General features: G+C 44.9%; 1 protein-coding gene across 2 annotated transcripts in view; it reads left to right on the forward strand.

Annotated features, from left to right (window-relative positions):
- The window catches only part of DNAH3 (dynein axonemal heavy chain 3), a 952,415-nt gene that overhangs the window by 756,716 nt on the left and 178,389 nt on the right, over positions 1-17,310 (forward strand). For both annotated transcript variants that reach the window (XM_063934423.1, XM_063934424.1), the window contains 2 exons: positions 4,839-4,995; positions 14,338-14,481. In XM_063934423.1, coding sequence (XP_063790493.1) covers positions 4,839-4,995; positions 14,338-14,481 — 301 coding nt within the window. The remainder of the gene's footprint in view (positions 1-4,838; positions 4,996-14,337; positions 14,482-17,310) is intronic.

Raw genomic sequence — 17,310 nt, forward strand, 5'->3', positions numbered from 1 at the left:
TAACCGGCGCTACTATGAGGCTATTATGTGTATAACCGGCGCTACTACAGGGGCTATTATGTGTATAACCGGCGCTACCACAGGAGCTATTATGTGTATAAGTGGCACTACTACAGGGGCTATTATGTGTATAATCGGCGCTACTACAGGGGCTATTATGTGTATAACCGGCACCACTACTGGGGATATTATGTGTATAAACAGCACTACTATGCGCGGTGTAATGTGAATAAGATTGTGCTTCTGTGTGGCGTAATTTAAAATGGGGGTACTATTGTGTGGCCATGCCCCTTCCTTGTGAAGCAACACCCCTTTTTGCTGCACGCTGTTCCTTTGTTAAATATGGGAGGGCGCAAATTTATAGTTTGCAGGGGGGCGCCGAACTCCCTAGCACCAGCCCTGTGGAGCAGGGCTGTATGCAGTTCACCAGCCAGTGACTGTCTTGTTAGTACAAAGCATACAGTATTTGCCTACTCTCCCGAAGTTGCTGGAGACTCACGGTTGTCTTGGTAGGGTTCCTGCACCCTCACAAGTGTAGGTAGGTATCCCACATCCTGGCCACTTCTTAGTGAAGTGGACTGGATGGGGGGAAAATGACCAGAAATGTCAGAGCCATATTGAGGGAGTGAGGCTAAATTACGTAAATCTTGTCATTTAGCACTGCATGTGGACACACAAATAGCAGCATTTTCCTTGGGTTGGGGGTGGGGCCTACTGACACAACAGCCCAGCACCTCCCCCTAAGTGGCCAGCTGCATCAGGAGACATAAATAGGTGGCAAGTAGGTTGCTAACAGAGTAATTGATCTCCTTGTAGGCCCAATTCTCCCACTTTCTTCCAGCATAAAAGAACACTGTTCCTTCAAAGTAATTTGTTTCAAACTGATCAGCTGTCAGAATTGAACATTGTAGGTCTTGTTGTTGCTCAATTCATTCCCCGTGATATACTCTCCAATATCCAAATGAATGGCACTAAAAAGTAAGGAGCAAATATATATGGTGCAGTACTGTATGTTTAATCAGGCACATCTATAACATTACAAATAACAGTTAAATATTCATCAAAGCAATGGTTATAGCACTCTTAGCAGATGTGAATTAGTAGCGCAGAAATTGAGGCAATTACCGGCTAATCTTTTAGAACTGGCAATCACAGATCTGTAAGGGCAGTTGGAAAAGGTACCAGGAAAGGCCCAGGTCATCCACTGGATCAGCCTCGCCGTCCTGGACTGTTCACAATACCGTTCACAGAGCCACTGTACACCAACATATTCTAAAGGGACCTTCTTCAAGGCAGAGTATGGGTCTCAGGAGCTAAGAGGAGGACATGCGTCCTCCACCATGATGCTCTTACACAGTGGCAAGATTGTACTGCGTATACACAGATACACTATCAGCGACCATCTTGGGTAGGGAATGAAGTTTCCCTAGAGTATCTATTTTGTTGTAGACTGCGCAGTAGCACACTCAAGACAAAGAAACGGCTGCGCAATATAACGAGGGAAGTGTGAGAGCCGATGTGTATGAGATAAATTTATTTACCATAGGCACAATAAACAGTTATTAAACAAATAAAATATATTATAAATTACAGTACATTAATAAAACACACACCTTGATTATCAATATATGTAAATATATCACGCTGATTAAAGCAACAGCTGTTTAGTCCTCTAAATGAGTGTCCACAAGCATCATAGGAAGTTCAGCTGGTGAATTTGTGATGGAGCAGTAAGCAATAAGCAATCCCAAAGGTTTAGTGAATTTGCCAACATCAAACTGGATGGTGAAAATATAATGATACCTCTCCCGTGGGCTGGTCCAAAGCCGAGCGTCCTCGGCTATGTGTCCTGCGATGCCCACTAGTGCTGAATAGCAAGGAGGGGGAAGCCGTCAGATCACTCAGAAGTTGGAGCCGCGTGCTGATGTATGCGGCTAGCGGGGAAAAGCACGTCCGCAACGGCTCACCCGGTCACTGAAGCACACCTTCAATACAGACACCCGGAGCAAGGAGTGCTGGAGGAGGCAGGACCTGTGTTGATGGAGGCGGCTGGCAGACAAAGGCACGTCCGCAAAGGCTCATACGGTCAATGTAGCTTGCTTCCAATGTGGACATCTGGTGCAAGGTGTGATGAAGGAGGCGGGACCTAACGCGTTTCGTCACGTGACCCGTGACTTTATCAAAGGTATAATCCTGCCTCAGTCTGGAACGGTATTTAAAGCCCAATGGCTAAATGTGCAAAGGTGTGGATAATCAATTAATAAATATAATTGAACATAATTAAACACATCAGCTCTCATATGTGGATAACAAATAAGACTAATTAAAAAGATAAAAAAATGTGCATTCTCAACGTCTCATGAATTTGTTACACATGCTTCAATCTATTCAATAAAAAACGCTCATTAGAAGATAAAGAATTGAATGTTTAAATAGAAGAAAAATGACATGAAGGTAGCCTAAAGCCTAGAGAAACATAGCAACAGTGTATTAAAGCTCCAAATATGGACAGGTGTTAAGAGGAAGATCACTAGTTAGATCAATTTGACTGTCATATTTCATAAATCATAAATAACTTCTAACACTTATTTGGTAAAATAAATACTCATCTGCTATCTTTATTAAATCCCATGAATTAAGATACATATTACAATCTGAACACAATTTATGCTTATTACTGAAACCTTCCAGCCAACACGTGAAAGTTAAACACAGGGATATTTGCCCGTATGCAGGGTTATATCTATACGTCTGCACAGACCCTATTCGTATGCTTGGTTTCATAGTCATAATTATCAGTATTGAAGTGCACTAGCATTATACTACTGTAGGTGCAAGAGATCCATCAGGAAACAGGTATGTTTGTGCATTTGTACAACTCTATCCTGCAGTCCTATCAAAACGCCCTCAATGTGCCCTCATTTAGCCTTGCCTATATGTGAATGGCTCATTATCTCCCAGTTACTCCCTCTCCGCAGATTGGCCATAGGGCTCACCAGGAAGATTCCTGGTAGGCTGTCTTGTCTGTGGGGCCTGTTTTGTGTGTTGTAATGTGTCCCCACCCCCCACTTGACAGGCAGCCCACTGCACTCATTACACTGCATTTTCCTCATTCATTCTGTTATTCTGCCATCCAGTGATGCTGCCACGGCTACAAGGTATGTTATATCTCGGTACTGCCAATGTTTGGCCACTTCTACAAAACTTTACAGGGCTCATTTTATTTTCTAATCCGCCCCTGGTCTCAGACACAACTCCAGCAAAAGCCGCAAGGAAGGCCACATCTGCGTACAAACAGGCCCTTTGAGGTGGCACCCTGCCCCGCTCAACAGACCCCCCCCCCCCTCCCCCATCAGACCGCACCCCCATAAGGGCTGCTTCCACAAATTTCCCTGGCTGGTTTTCTATCCCAGTCAGCCCCTGCCCTCTGCCACAAGTGGAGATGCAACTGTGTAGCGTACGATTGTGAATTGTTTTAACTTGCGTCCACTGGGCTGCATGCAAAGTGCAAAAGCCCACAAGATCTGTCTGCAAAGACTTGTGTTCAACTACAGTATGTATCAATTTTGCAGGAAAGCAATGTGACATAGACCAGTGACTCAACCAGCAGTGTAATCATTAACAAGCCCAGGTCATGGGCTCATCCACCAAAGTAGTAGTTGATTTATGGGACAAGACAAAATGGTTTGATGAGAGCTGTTGTAATGCAGTGCATATACTGCTCATCACACCTGATGCAAAGAGCCAGGCAGCAGTGGGGTGGCACTTGATATGCCGGCTGTCGGGATCCCGGCGCTCAGCATACCTGGGCCGGAATCCCGACAGCCAGCATACCGACAACTATTTTCCTTCTTGGGGTGTCCACGACACCCCTGGAGGGAGAATAAATAGAGCACCACCATGAGAGATTGTTTCTAGCCAGGAGTTCTGAGAGTCCTGTAGTGTAGTGGGGCATATTATCCAGGCGTGCTGTGGATACAGTCAATCCCTAATTGGTACAGAGTCTTCACCCCATGTTCCAGCATTTTTTCCCTATTGTAAGGAATACCATCTAGAATGATGCCCACATCAAGACCGTGAGTGACTGCTAATGGTGCATTGAGCATGATAATGAGGCTATCTATCTGTCATGGTTTTTTCAGTCAGAAGATCTGAACCCAGTTGAGCATTTCTGGTATGTTCTGCAACGATGCCTTCGATATTGACAATATAAACATATCTAGTTTGTGGTTATAGGACATCAGAAGAAATAGTTACTTTTATTATATATCTCTTTCATTAAACACTTGTGGCCGGATGTATTGACGCCTGTGATCGCCGGAGGTGCGAGATGTTCGCTGATCTTGGATGTTTTGATTTTTTTTAAGGGGGCAATCACTTACAAGGCAAAACCATGCCTTGTAAGTGATTGCCCATTTAAGAAAAACCTCCGAGATCGGACGGCATTTCGCACCTCACCCCGGATCATTACATACGTCTCGTCATGTGAGGCCACTTGGGTCTGGGATCTACCTGTAGCTACTTTAGTATGTTTATTGTACACTACAAGCTCATGAAGCACTGGTGATAGTCATGGCAGGTTTTTCCGGTAGCAGCCCCTGCCTAAATGAGTTGGTTAACCCATAGGGCAAAAGGGCATACTCGTAATGACTTGATGATGCATACATAAAGGAGATACATCATGCTGAGAAAATATGCTACATTTTACCCTACTTAAAGAAACATTTAATGAATCCTTCTAGGTATTATCAAGTAACGCTAACATCCTATGTATTATGCCTCTCACACTGTATTTTCCTGTATTCTGAAATTGTGAGCTTCGATGTGTTTTTTTGCAGATCCGGAAAACTTATGATACAAGCAACAATGGCAATTTATAAAACAGCTGTTGAAAAGTTCCTACCAACCCCTTCAAAGTCTCATTATGTCTTCAACTTACGAGACTTTTCTCGGGTTGTACGAGGAGTATTACTGTGTCCATCTACTCACCTACAGGTAATTGCTAGTGGATATTATGATGGTATTGTGTCAATATTAGGCAGCGATGGGCAACAGGCAGCCCAGGGGATGAAATGTGTCCCACTACACATTTCTCTGCAGACCATGTCTTCTTTCTTATGACATGGTACTTTTTACTGCTTTGTGCACTGAAAGCCGCTTTCACGTCGCAAATGCCGGGTCCTGCCCGGGTAGGACTCGGCATTGGACCCTAACAACTGGCTTCCCTGACCTGGCAATATGCCGGGTCGGGTTGCCAATGGGGGCGGGGACCTCAGCGTAATCAGGTGCGGAGGCTCTGCTGGGAGAAAAGATCATCTCAGCACTGCCTCTCCCTATGCAGTGAACGAATCCCAGGTCGCATCGTCCCGGCAACCCGTTCACACTGCACCTGGGAATTCGTCATGGCCACTTTCACATAGCACAGTGACCCGTGTCGACCCAGCAATATACCAGGTCGATAACGGGTCATTTTTGCGGTGTGAAAGGGGTATAAGTGATTCAGGATGATGGGTTTGTTGAGTGAATGGGACTGTAGAGTGCATATAGCACTGTGAGTGGTCTGATGGGTGCTTTGCGGTGCATGGCATGTGAAATTTATTCTGTGGGAATGTGTTGTCTATTTCTAGGACTAAATATATTGTTTTCATTTATTATGAACAGTGTGCGGGCAATTTTAAAGTTAGAGGCCCACACATGCAACCCTTTTAGTGTAAAAGGTTGCCAATCACTGATATTAGCATATTCATAGTATGGCAATAACACACACACTATGCATATTATGATCGTTTCTTTACATAGCATCACCAATTACACAGAGAATATTTCTTAGTTATAGCAGTCCCTGCCTCAAGGGAGTTTACAGTCTAAGGGTGAGATTCAATTATTTTCACCCCTTTCCACACTCGTTCTGTTTCTGCCCTCAGGGACGTTGTATCATTATTTCAGCTCGCTACCCCCGGAATAGTGAGGCACCCAACCCTTTACACAGTAACCTGATTTCTCTGACGTCCTAGTGGATGCTGGGAACTCCGTAAGGTCCATGGGGAATAGCGGCTCCGCAGGAGACTGGGCACAAAAGTAAAGCTTTAGGACTACCTGGTGTGCACTGGCTCCTCCCCCTATGACCCTCCTCCAAGCCTCAGTTAGATTTTTGTGCCCGACCGAGCAGGGTGCAATCTAGGGGGCTCTCCTGAGCTTCTTAGATAAAAGTTAGTTTTAGGTTTTTTATTTTCAGTGAGACCTGCTGGCAACAGGCTCACTGCATCGAGGGACTAAGGGGAGAAGAAGCGAACCTGCCTGCTTGCAGCCAGCTTGGGCTTCTTGGCTACTGGACACCATTAGCTCCAGAGGGACCAAACACAGGCCCAGCCTCGGAGTCCGGTCCCAGAGCCGCGCCGCCGGCCCCCTTACAGAGCCAGAAGCAAGAAGAGGTCCGGAAAATTGGCGGCAGAAGACATCAGTCTTCACCAAGGTAGCGCACAGCACTGCAGCTGTGCGCCATTGCTCCTCATACACACCTCACACTGTGGTCACTGAGGGTGCAGGGCGCTGGGGGGGGGGGCGCCCTGAGCAGCAATAAAAACACCTTGGCTGGCAAACATACATCACATATAACCCCCAGGGCTATATGGATGTATTTTAACCCCTGCCAGAATCCATAAAAATGCTGGAGAAAAGTCAGCGAAAAAGGGGCGGAGCCTATCTCCTCAGCACACTGGCGCCATTTTCTCTCACAGCTCCGTTGGAGGGAAGCTCCCTGGCTCTCCCCTGCAGTTACTATACTACAGAAAGGGGTTAAAAAAGAGGGGGGGGGGCACTAATTAGGCGCAGTATTAATAAAACAGCAGCTATAAGGGGAAAAACACTTCTTAAGGTTATCCCTGTATATATATAGCGCTCTGGTGTGTGCTGGCATACTCTCCCTCTGTCTCCCCAAAGGGCTAGTGGGGTCCTGTCCTCTATCAGAGCATTCCCTGTGTGTGTGCTGTGTGTCGGTACGATTGTGTCGACATGTATGAGGAGGAAAATGGTGTGGAGGCGGAGCAATTGCCTGTAATGGAGATGTCACCCCCTAGGGAGTCGACACCTGAGTGGCTGAGCTTATGGAAGGAATTACGTGACAGTGTCAGCTCTTTACAAAAGATTGATGACATGAGACAGCCGGCTACTCAGCCTGTGCCTGTCCAGGTGTCTCAAAAGCCATAAGGGGCTCTAAAACGCCCGTTACCTCAGATGGCAGATACAGACGCCGACACGGATACTGACTCCAGTGTCGACGAATAAGAGACGAATGTGACTACCAGTAGGGCCACACGTTACATGATTGAGGCTATGGAAAATGTTTTACATATTTCTGATAATACAAGTACCACTAGAAAGGGTATTATGTTGGGTGAGAAAAAACTGCCTGTAGTTTTTCCTGCATCTGAGGAATTAAATGAAGTGTGTGATGATGCGTGGGTTTCCCCCGATAAAAACTGTTAATTCCTAAAAAGTTATTAGCATCATACCCCTTCCCGCCAGAGGATAGGGCACGTTGGGAAACACCCCCTAGGGTGGATAAAGCGCTCACACGCTTGTCTAAACAGGTGGCACTACCGTCCCCGGATACGGCCGCCCTTAAGGAACCTGCTGACAGAAAGCAGGAAAATATCCTAAAATGTATATACACTCACACGGGTGTGATACTGCGACCAGCAATCGCCTCAGCCTGGATGTGCAGTGCTGGGGTGGCTTGGTCGGATTCCCTGACTGACAATATTGATACCCTAGATAGGGACAGTATATTACTGACTATAGAGCATTTAAAAGATGCATTTCTATATATGCGTGATGCACAGAGGGATATTTGCCGACTGGCATCAAGAGTAAGTGCGCTGTCCATTTCTGCCAGAAGAGGGTTATGGACAAGACAGTGGTCAGGTGATGCTGATTCCAAAAGGCATATGGAAGTATCGCCTTATAAAAGGGAGGAGTTATTTGGGGTAGGTCTAACAGACCTGGTGGCCACAGCAACGGCTGGGAAATCCACATTTTTACCCCAGGTAGCCTCTCAACATAAGAAGACGCCGTATTATCAGGCGCAGTCCTTTCGGCCCCATAAGGGCAAGCGGGCAAAAGGCTCCTCATTTCTGCCCCGTGGCAGAGGGAGAGGAAAAAGGCTGCAGCAAACAGCCAGTTCCCAGGAACAGAAAACCTCTCCCGTTTCTGCCAAGTCCTCAGCATGACGCTGGGGCTTTACAAGCGGACTCAGGCACGGTGGGGGCCCGTCTCAAAAATTTCAGCGTGCAGTGGGCTCACTCACAGGTGGACCCCTGGATCCTTCAGGTGGTATCTCAGGGGTACAAATTGGAATTCGAGACGTCTCCCCTTCGCCGTTTCCTAAAGTCTGCTTTACCGACGTCTCCCTCCGACAGGGAGGCGGTATTGGAAGCCATTCACAAGCTGTATTCCCAGCAGGTGATAATCAAGGTAACCCTCCTACAACAGGGAAAGGGGTATTATTCCACGCTGTTTGTGGTACCGAAGCCGGACGGCTCGGTGAGACCTATTTTAAATCTGAAATCCTTGAACACTTACATACAAAGGTTCAAATTCAAGATGGAGTCACTCAGAGCGGTGATTGCGAACCTGGAAGAAGGGGATTATATGGTGTCTCTGGACATCAAGGATGCTTACCTCCATGTCCCAATTTACCCTTCTCACCAAGGGTACCTCAGGTTTGTGGTACAGAACTGTCACTATCAGTTTCAGACGCTGCCGTTTGGTTTGTCCACGGCACCCCGGGTCTTTACCAAAGTAATGGCCGAAATGATGATACTCCTTCGAAGGAAGGGAGTTTTAGTTATCCCTTACTTGGACGATCTCCTGATAAGGGCAAGATCCAGGGAACAGTTGGTAGTCGGGGTAGCACTATCTCAAGTAGTGTTGCGGCAGCACGGTTGGATTCTCAATATTCCAAAATCGCAGCTGATCCCGACGACACGTCTTCTATTCCTAGGGATGATCCTGGACACAGTCCAGAAAAAAGGTGTTTCTCCCGGAGGAGAAAGCCAGGGAGTTATCCGAACTAGTCAGAAACCTCCTAAAACCAGGCCAAGTGTCAGTGCATCAGTGCACAAGGGTCCTGGGAAAAATGGTGGCTTCCTACGAAGCAATTCCATTCGACAGATTCCACGCAAGAACTTTCCAGTGGGACCTGCTGGACAAATGGTCCGGATCGCATCTTCAGATGCATCAGCGGATAACCCTGTCACCAAAGACAAGGGTGTCTCTCCTGTGGTGGTTGCAGAGTGCTCATCTTCTAGAGGGCCGCAGATTGGGCATTCAGGACCGGGTCCTGGTGACCACGGATGCCAGCCTGCGAGGCTGGGGAGCAGTCACACAGGGAAGGAATTTCCAGGGCTTGTAGTCAAGCCTGGAGACATCACTTCACATAAATATCTTGGAGCTAAGGGCCATTTACAATGCCCTAAGCCAAGCAAGACCTCTGCTTCAAGGTCAGCCGGTGCTGATCCAGTCGGACAACATCACGGCAGTCACAAGAAGCAGGAGGGCAATGGCAGAAGCTGCAAGGATTTTTCGCTGGGCGGAAAATCATGTGATAGCATTGTCAGCAGTGTTCATTCCGGGAGTGGACAACTGGGAAGCAGACTTCCTCAGCAGGCACGACCTCCACCCGGGAGAGTGGGGACTTCACCCAGAAGTCTTCCACATGATTGTAAACCGTTGGGAAAAACCAAAGGTGGACATTATGGCGTCCCGCCTAAACAAAAAATTGGACAGGTATTGCGCCAGGTCAAGGGACCCTCAGGCAATAGCTGTGGACGCTCTGGTAATACCGTGGGTGTACCAGTCAGTGTATGTGTTCCCTCCTCTTCCTCTCATACCAAAAGTACTGAGTATTATAAGACGGAGGGGAGTAAGAACTATACTCGTGGCTCCGGATTGGCCAAGAAGGACTTGGTACCCGGAACTTCAAGAGATGCTCACGGAGGACCCGTGGCCTCTACCTCTAAGAAGGGACCTGCTCCAGCAAGGACCCTGTCTATTCCAAGACTTACCGCGGCTGCGTTTGACGGCAGGGCGGTTGAATGCCGGATCCTGAAGGAAAAAGGCATTCCGGATGAAGTCATCCCTACCCTGATCAAAGCCAGGAAGGATGTAACCGCAAAGCATTATCACCGCATTTGGTGAAAATATGTTGCGTGGTGCGAGGCCAGTAAGGCCCCGATGGAGGAATTTCAACTAGGTCGATTCCTGCATTTCCTGAAAACAGGAGTGTCTATGGGCCTAAAATTGGGGTCCATTAAGGTTCAAATTTCGGCCCTGTCAATTTTCTTCCAGAAAGAACTAGCTTCAGTTTCTGAAGTTCAGACGTTTGTAAAAGGGGTACTGCATATACAGCCTCCTTTTGTGCCTCCAGTGGCACCTTGGGATCTCAATGTAGTTTTGGGGTTCCTAAAGTCACATTGGTTTGAACCACTTGAATCTGTGGAGTTAAAATATCTCACATGGAAAGTGGTCATGCTGTTGGCCCTGGCCTCGGCCAGGCGTGTGTCAGAATTGGCGGCTTTATCCTGTAAAAGCCCTTATCTGATCTTCCATTCAGACAGGGCGGAATTGAGGACTCGTCCTCATTTTCTCCCTAAGGTGGTTTCAGCGTTTCATCTGAACCAACCTATTGTGGTACCTGCGGCTACTAGTGACTTGGAGGACTCCAAGTTGTTGGACGTAGTCAGGGCCCTGAAAATATATGTTTCCAGGACGGCTGGAGTCAGAAAATCTGACTCGCTGTTTATCCTGTATGCACCCAACAAGCTGGGTGCTCCTGCTTCTAAGCAGACTATTGCTCGTTGGATTTGTAATACAATTCAGCTTGCACATTCTGTGGCAGGCCTGCCACAGCCAAAATCTGTAAAAGCCCATTCCACAAGGAAGGTGGGCTCATCTTGGGCGGCTGCCCGAGGGGTCTCGGCTTTACAACTTTGCCGAGCAGCTACTTGGTCAGGGGCAAACACGTTTGCTAAATTCTACAAATTTGATACCCTGGCTGAGGAGGACCTGGAGTTCTCTCATTCGGTGCTGCAGAGTCATCTGCACTCTCCCGCCCGTTTGGGAGCTTTGGTATAATCCCCATGGTCCTTACGGAGTTCCCAGCATCCACTAGGACGTCAGAGAAAATAAGAATTTACTTACCGATAATTCTATTTCTCGTAGTCCGTAGTGGATGCTGGGCGCCCATCCCAAGTGCGGATTGTCTGCAATACTTGTACATAGTTATTGTTAACTAAATCGGGTTATTGTTGTTGTGAGCCATCTATCCAGAGGCTCCTCTGTTATCATGCTGTTAACTGGGTTCAGATCACAGGTTGTACGGTGTGATTGGTGTGGCTGGTATGAGTCTTACCTGGGATTCATAAATCCTTCCTTATTGTGTACGCTCGTCCGGGCACAGTATCCTAACTGAGGCTTGGAGGAGGGTCATAGGGGGAGGAGCCAGTGCACACCAGGTAGTCCTAAAGCTTTACTTTTGTGCCCAGTCTCCTGCGGAGCCGCTATTCCCCATGGTCCTTACGGAGTTCCCAGCATCCACTATGGACTACGAGAAATAGAATTATCGGTAAGTAAATTCTTATTTACTATGGGCACAATATGTGCGATAACGTAGATCATTTTAGAAAGGAAATTGGGCGTGATATATAATTTGAATCTCACCCTTAATGTCCTATCACACACAAGCACAAATACTAGGGTACATTTTAATCGACAGACAACTGACCTACCACATAGGTCAGGGGTGGGGAACCTTTTTTCTACCAAGGGCCATTTGGATATTTATAAAATCCTTTGGGGGCCATACAAAAATGATCAACTTAAAAATTAGCCTGCCCCCAGTAGATATGCCCCCATTAGATATGACCCCTAGTAGCGCCGCTTACACACACACATTAAAAGAAAGAAAAGACACAATACCCACCAGCCCCGCTCCTGCTTCCGGACCCTTGCCTCTGCCTGGCTGCCCGCTCCTCAGAACTATGGGAGAGACATCATGACATCTCTCCCTTAGCGCTGCACAGGCACACACGCACACTGCCAGAGCCGGAAGCCGGAGCTCAGGAGTGAGCGGGCGCCCACTAGTAACAAAATCTCAGTGGGCGGCCAGCATCTACCTTGGTTAGGTGAGCCTGGGAGGGCCGGATCAAGTGGCTTTGCGGGCCTTATACGGCCCGCGGGCCTGAGGTTCCCCACCCCTGACATAGGTTCTCCAACTAAAAGCCCCATACACTAACGATCACAAATGTTTTTTTGCAGATTCTGAGATTTTTGTCACCAGATTTAAAGATTCCACTAATCTGCACCCATACATCTATATTTATAAATGTGAAAGCACTCACTCACTCACTCACTCACTCACTCACTCACTCACTCATCCCTCATTCTCCTTATGTTAGGAAGCTGAAATTCAACATAGGTATTCTGCAGGGGAGAAATAGGAAAACTACGTAATTAGAATTTTAATAAACCTCCCCTAAGGGGATGAAAAGGGGGTTGACATAATGACGTCATTGCCGATGCGTGGCTTGCATTGCATTAACAGTAATGACCAAACAGACAATTGGATCAAAATTTGGATTTCACCTCCAGTGTGTAGAATTTAATAAACTACAAAAATGGTCCTGTCACTTTTTACCGTCTGCTATGGGTGCTACTGGGGTAACACCAAGAACCATGGATTAATATTTACTTACATTAAGCCGTCTCAAATTTACAGCTCTATATATTTACCAAATTTTTAAGTCATTCATATTTACAACCATGAAAATTAGAAACACCAGTGCGACGAATGGGTATAACAGCTAGTTACAGTTATTGGGGGTAATTCCAAGTTGGTTGCAGCAGGAAAATTTTTAGCAGTTGGGCAAAACCATGTGCACTGCAGGGGAGGCAGATTTAACATGTGCAGAGAGAGTTAGATTTGGGTGTGGTGTGTTCAATCTGCAATCTAATTTGCAGTGTAACAATAAAGCAGCCAGTATTTACCCTACACAGAAACACTATAACCCACCCAAATCTAACTCTTTCTGCAAATGTTATATCTGCCCCCCCTGCAGTGCACATGGTTTTGCCAACTGCTAAAAAAAAATTCTGCTGCGATCAACTTGGAATTACCCCCATTGTTCAGTGATTTGCAGATCAATTTTAGCAAAGACAGATTTGCCAAACTTTAAAGGCCCTCAGTTTACTAGAAACAGTCTGCAAGTCTGCTGATTATTACCATATACTAGCAATCTAGAGCCCCAATTGAACTGTGAAATCCAACATGTTTGACAACCTGATTTAACAATCCCAATTGATTTTTTGATATGAATCCGTGATCTGTGATCCCCATACATTGCAGATTTATTTGCACAATCATCTACAAAATGGTAAATTGCCCCAATTGATTGCTGATGTATGGGGGGGCCTTTAGTCCGCAGGACCCTCAAACAGTTCATTATTTTTCAAGGTCTACTGACAGAATCACAAGTTAAATAAGTAGCACCTGTGGGTCTTTACAATGTGTTATTGAGTAAAGCAGAGGTCCTCAAACTCGGTCCTCGGGGTCCCACACAGTGCATGTTTTGCAGGTAACCCAGCAGGTGCACAGGTGTATTAATTACTCACTGACACATTTTAAAAGGTCCACAGGTGGAGCTAATTATTTCACTTGTGATTCTGTGAGGAGACCTGCAAAACATGCACTGTGTGGGCCCCCGAGGACCGAGTTTGAGGACCTCTGGAGTAAAGAGTACACCTGTGCAGCTACTGGGTGACCTGTTTGGGGTCCTGAGTACAGAGTTTGAGAACCAGTATGAAGTATGGGAGCAAACCCATGCAATTACAAGGAGAACACACAAACTCCATGCAAATAGAGTCCAGGTTGGGGATCAAAAACACTATCCCACTACTGGGAGGTAGCAATGCTAGCCTCCATAACCATCCATAAACAATAGTGAAATTAGAAAATATTTTATTACTGTGTAAGTGACAGGTAACTCCATGGGGTAAATTTACTAAGATAGGAGTTCTAATTAAGATGGGATGTTGCCCATAGCAACCAATCAGATTCCAGGTATTATCTTCTAGAAGGTGTTAGATAAATGAGAAGCAGAATCAGATTGGTTGCTATGGGCAACATTCCATCTTAAATAGGCCTCCTATCGTAGTAAATTTACCCCCATGTAACTCTTATTTTTAGTGCTCTGACTTTCAACCTTAATACGTTGGTCATTAAATACAGATTACATGGTACACAAACTATTATAGTAATATCATATTTTATATTTATTTCAGGACAATGATAAATTGATTAGGCTTTGGATACATGAAGTTTATCGTGTATTTTATGACCGATTAATTGACCCTGAGGACAGGCAGATTTTCTTCAACATGGTAAAAGAGACAACATCCAGTTGCTTTAAGCAGAGTGTTGACAAGGTATGATGTACTGTACACAAGCAGCACACAACTTCTTCATGACATTTTTCTTTTACTTTATGGCAGGCATGTCCAAACTGCGGCCCTCCAGCTGTTGTGAAACTACATATCCCAGCATGCCCTGACACAGTTTTGCTGTCAGTGAATGCTAAAGCTGTGTGTATCTCCACGTGTCATGCTCTAATTCCTACACTACCATCAAGCCTGTCATTGGAAGTTTGTAATACTAAACAGTTATTTCTAATAGTGCCTGTTTAACCTTTCATCTATATGAGACAAACAGACTACTGTGGTGTGTATTTATCCAGAGAGGAGAGTGAATTGGGGCACCATATAGACCGAGATTGATCTGTTAATAATATAACATCATATATCTAAACAGTGGCACTCCTATATAAATTCCAGTGTGAAAGAACAAGCCATTAAGAAGCATGGGAATGCACACCCATGCTATTTAAGTTAGTATGAGCCTTATATTCATTCAGGAACAGGCAGTAAAATTGTTATCTGGATATATGAGGAAGAAATAACACAGCAGAAATTCAGTCTGCTTTATATCTAATCAAAGTGTGTAAGGTATATAGATTCATATGCTGGCATTATTCCTGGATAAATAGAGCTGGAACAATCCAGCCATAGAAAACAGTAGCTGGAATAATCCAGCATCTAGAAATTAGGAAGATATTTAATGATCCAGCACTTGAAAGCAGGAATGCACCTCACATTGCAGTGTTGTTTGAAACATCCCCATTATGCTACAATAAAGCCACAAATGTTACATTTATGGCTACTGAATGAAGAATCTGTAAATATCATGCAAATATCGTTACATTGTAACCCTCTATACGTATCACTGGTAAAAACAGTTTAGTGGTTATTGAAGAATCACAAATAAATCTGTAATATCACAGGTACTTAATTAATATACAGAATAAAGACAGCGCACAAGCACTTTCTTTCTTTTTTTTAAACATTCAATTTTTATTGAAGGGTTTACACACAGAAATGGGGAACAGAAAAAAGAAGGGGTAAAGGAAACACAGGGGAAGTACAGAATGGTTACCATATACAGAATATAAACAGTGCACAGTTGGATGAATATACGATTGGCTACATTAAGCTTTCAAATACGTGAGAAGGAGAAAGCATTGAGAAAAGAGATGGAAGAAGAGAGAAAAAAAAAGAACAATAAGGATTAAAGTGCATTACACATAGAGAATACCTGATAGCACAACATTCTTGTAGAGGTCAATCTAGGATGGGTAAAGCACAGACACATCAATTGGAGAGCTATAAACAGTTAGCCTACCCTCTCTACTCCTATAGTCGGACCATCCTAACCATTTCAGGTGGATAGAGTTAGCCGAGGAAGAGTATTTAGCCTCCGCTGTTTCGAAAATGAAATGTTTATTTTAAACCACATTTATTCACAATTTTTTTTTTTCGTTTTCTACACGTTATTCTGTCTCTAGCAATTTTATATTTCACTCTACATGACCCCCATAAAATAGGGGGACATATAATACATCATATGTGATGACATTAAAGAAACACATCACATATGAGTATTGAAATTTCATCTTGATTTTACAAGGTTATCAATAAAGTATTTATAATGTTATTTCTAAGAAAGAAGAATTAATTTTCTTGTGGAAGGGAAGGAGTGCTGCTGTCATAAAGTTGATTCCCTTTTTTCTCCTTTAAGTCTTTAAATAGCTATATTTATGTTGTAAAGGTAATCCGGCTTTTTGAGGTAAACTACAAGGTTAATTGATGTCAACCACAAGATCGACCTCAATTAACTTTGTGGTTTATCACAGACTGCTGGTTCCCGCCATAGAATTCAATGGGTATTTTTCCCCATTGAAGCTTATAGGTTCCACTTGAGTGACAGCTCATGAGTGCTTAGCCAATCAGGAGAGTGCTACTACGTGGTGCTCCCTGATTGGCTGGGAGGTCTTCAAAAGACAGATGCCACGTGGAGGCCCGCTATTTGGGAAAGGGAATCTATGTTGTAAACACAGATCCCCTTATGTCTGCTGGATAGCGATTCTCTTTTCTTTTTTTTTAACCCCCTGTAATGCCTACTTGGACAGAAGAGGACCAAGCTACACATGGATTTAGGTGAGTATTTTTTAAATATGTTTTTCCAGGTTCCTACTAGAGAAGGGGACCGTTTACACTTCGAGAGATGGTAGGTAAGTATGTGTGAGTATATATGTGAGTATGAGTGTGCAAGGATGTTTTAGTAAAGCTGTATTTTCTAAGGTTTGTGTAATATCTTTATTGTAATATTTGTTTTACTTGTGGAACTACAGGTACCAACGGCCTCTGTAATGTCCCGCATGCTGTAACTTGTGGTTCTCTGAGTACCAGCAAGCAGGGGAGGCTTGCTGGGACCTGTAGTTCCACCAGTAAAACACAAAATTAATTCTATTTTTACACCAAATTGGACTATGAACTCGCCACCAAAAGCCCAGCGGTGGTGGGCATAGCTTTGGGTTCCAGCCCTGGACCTTGGGGGTCTGGAGGCGGGGACCCCTTTATTGGTAATGCTATGGCTGCAGGGACCTTTATAAACATGTGGTATTACCTGCTTGGCTAGTGGAGCCCAGTGCTGGCTTAAAAAGTACAGGGGACCCCTACATATTTTCCCCCCTGTATTTTTGGAACCAGGACCAATCTAAGAGCCCAGTACTGGTTGTTCAAATACAGGGGAACCATACTAATTTTTTTCCTGTATCTATGCAATCAAGACTGTTTCAAAGAGCCTGGGGCTGGTTATGTTTTAGAGGGACTGCATGTCTTTTCTTTTCTTTTTCTTTTTTA

The sequence above is a fragment of the Pseudophryne corroboree genome, chromosome 7, assembly GCF_028390025.1.
Source record: "Pseudophryne corroboree isolate aPseCor3 chromosome 7, aPseCor3.hap2, whole genome shotgun sequence".
Lineage (NCBI taxonomy): Eukaryota > Metazoa > Chordata > Amphibia > Anura > Myobatrachidae > Pseudophryne > Pseudophryne corroboree.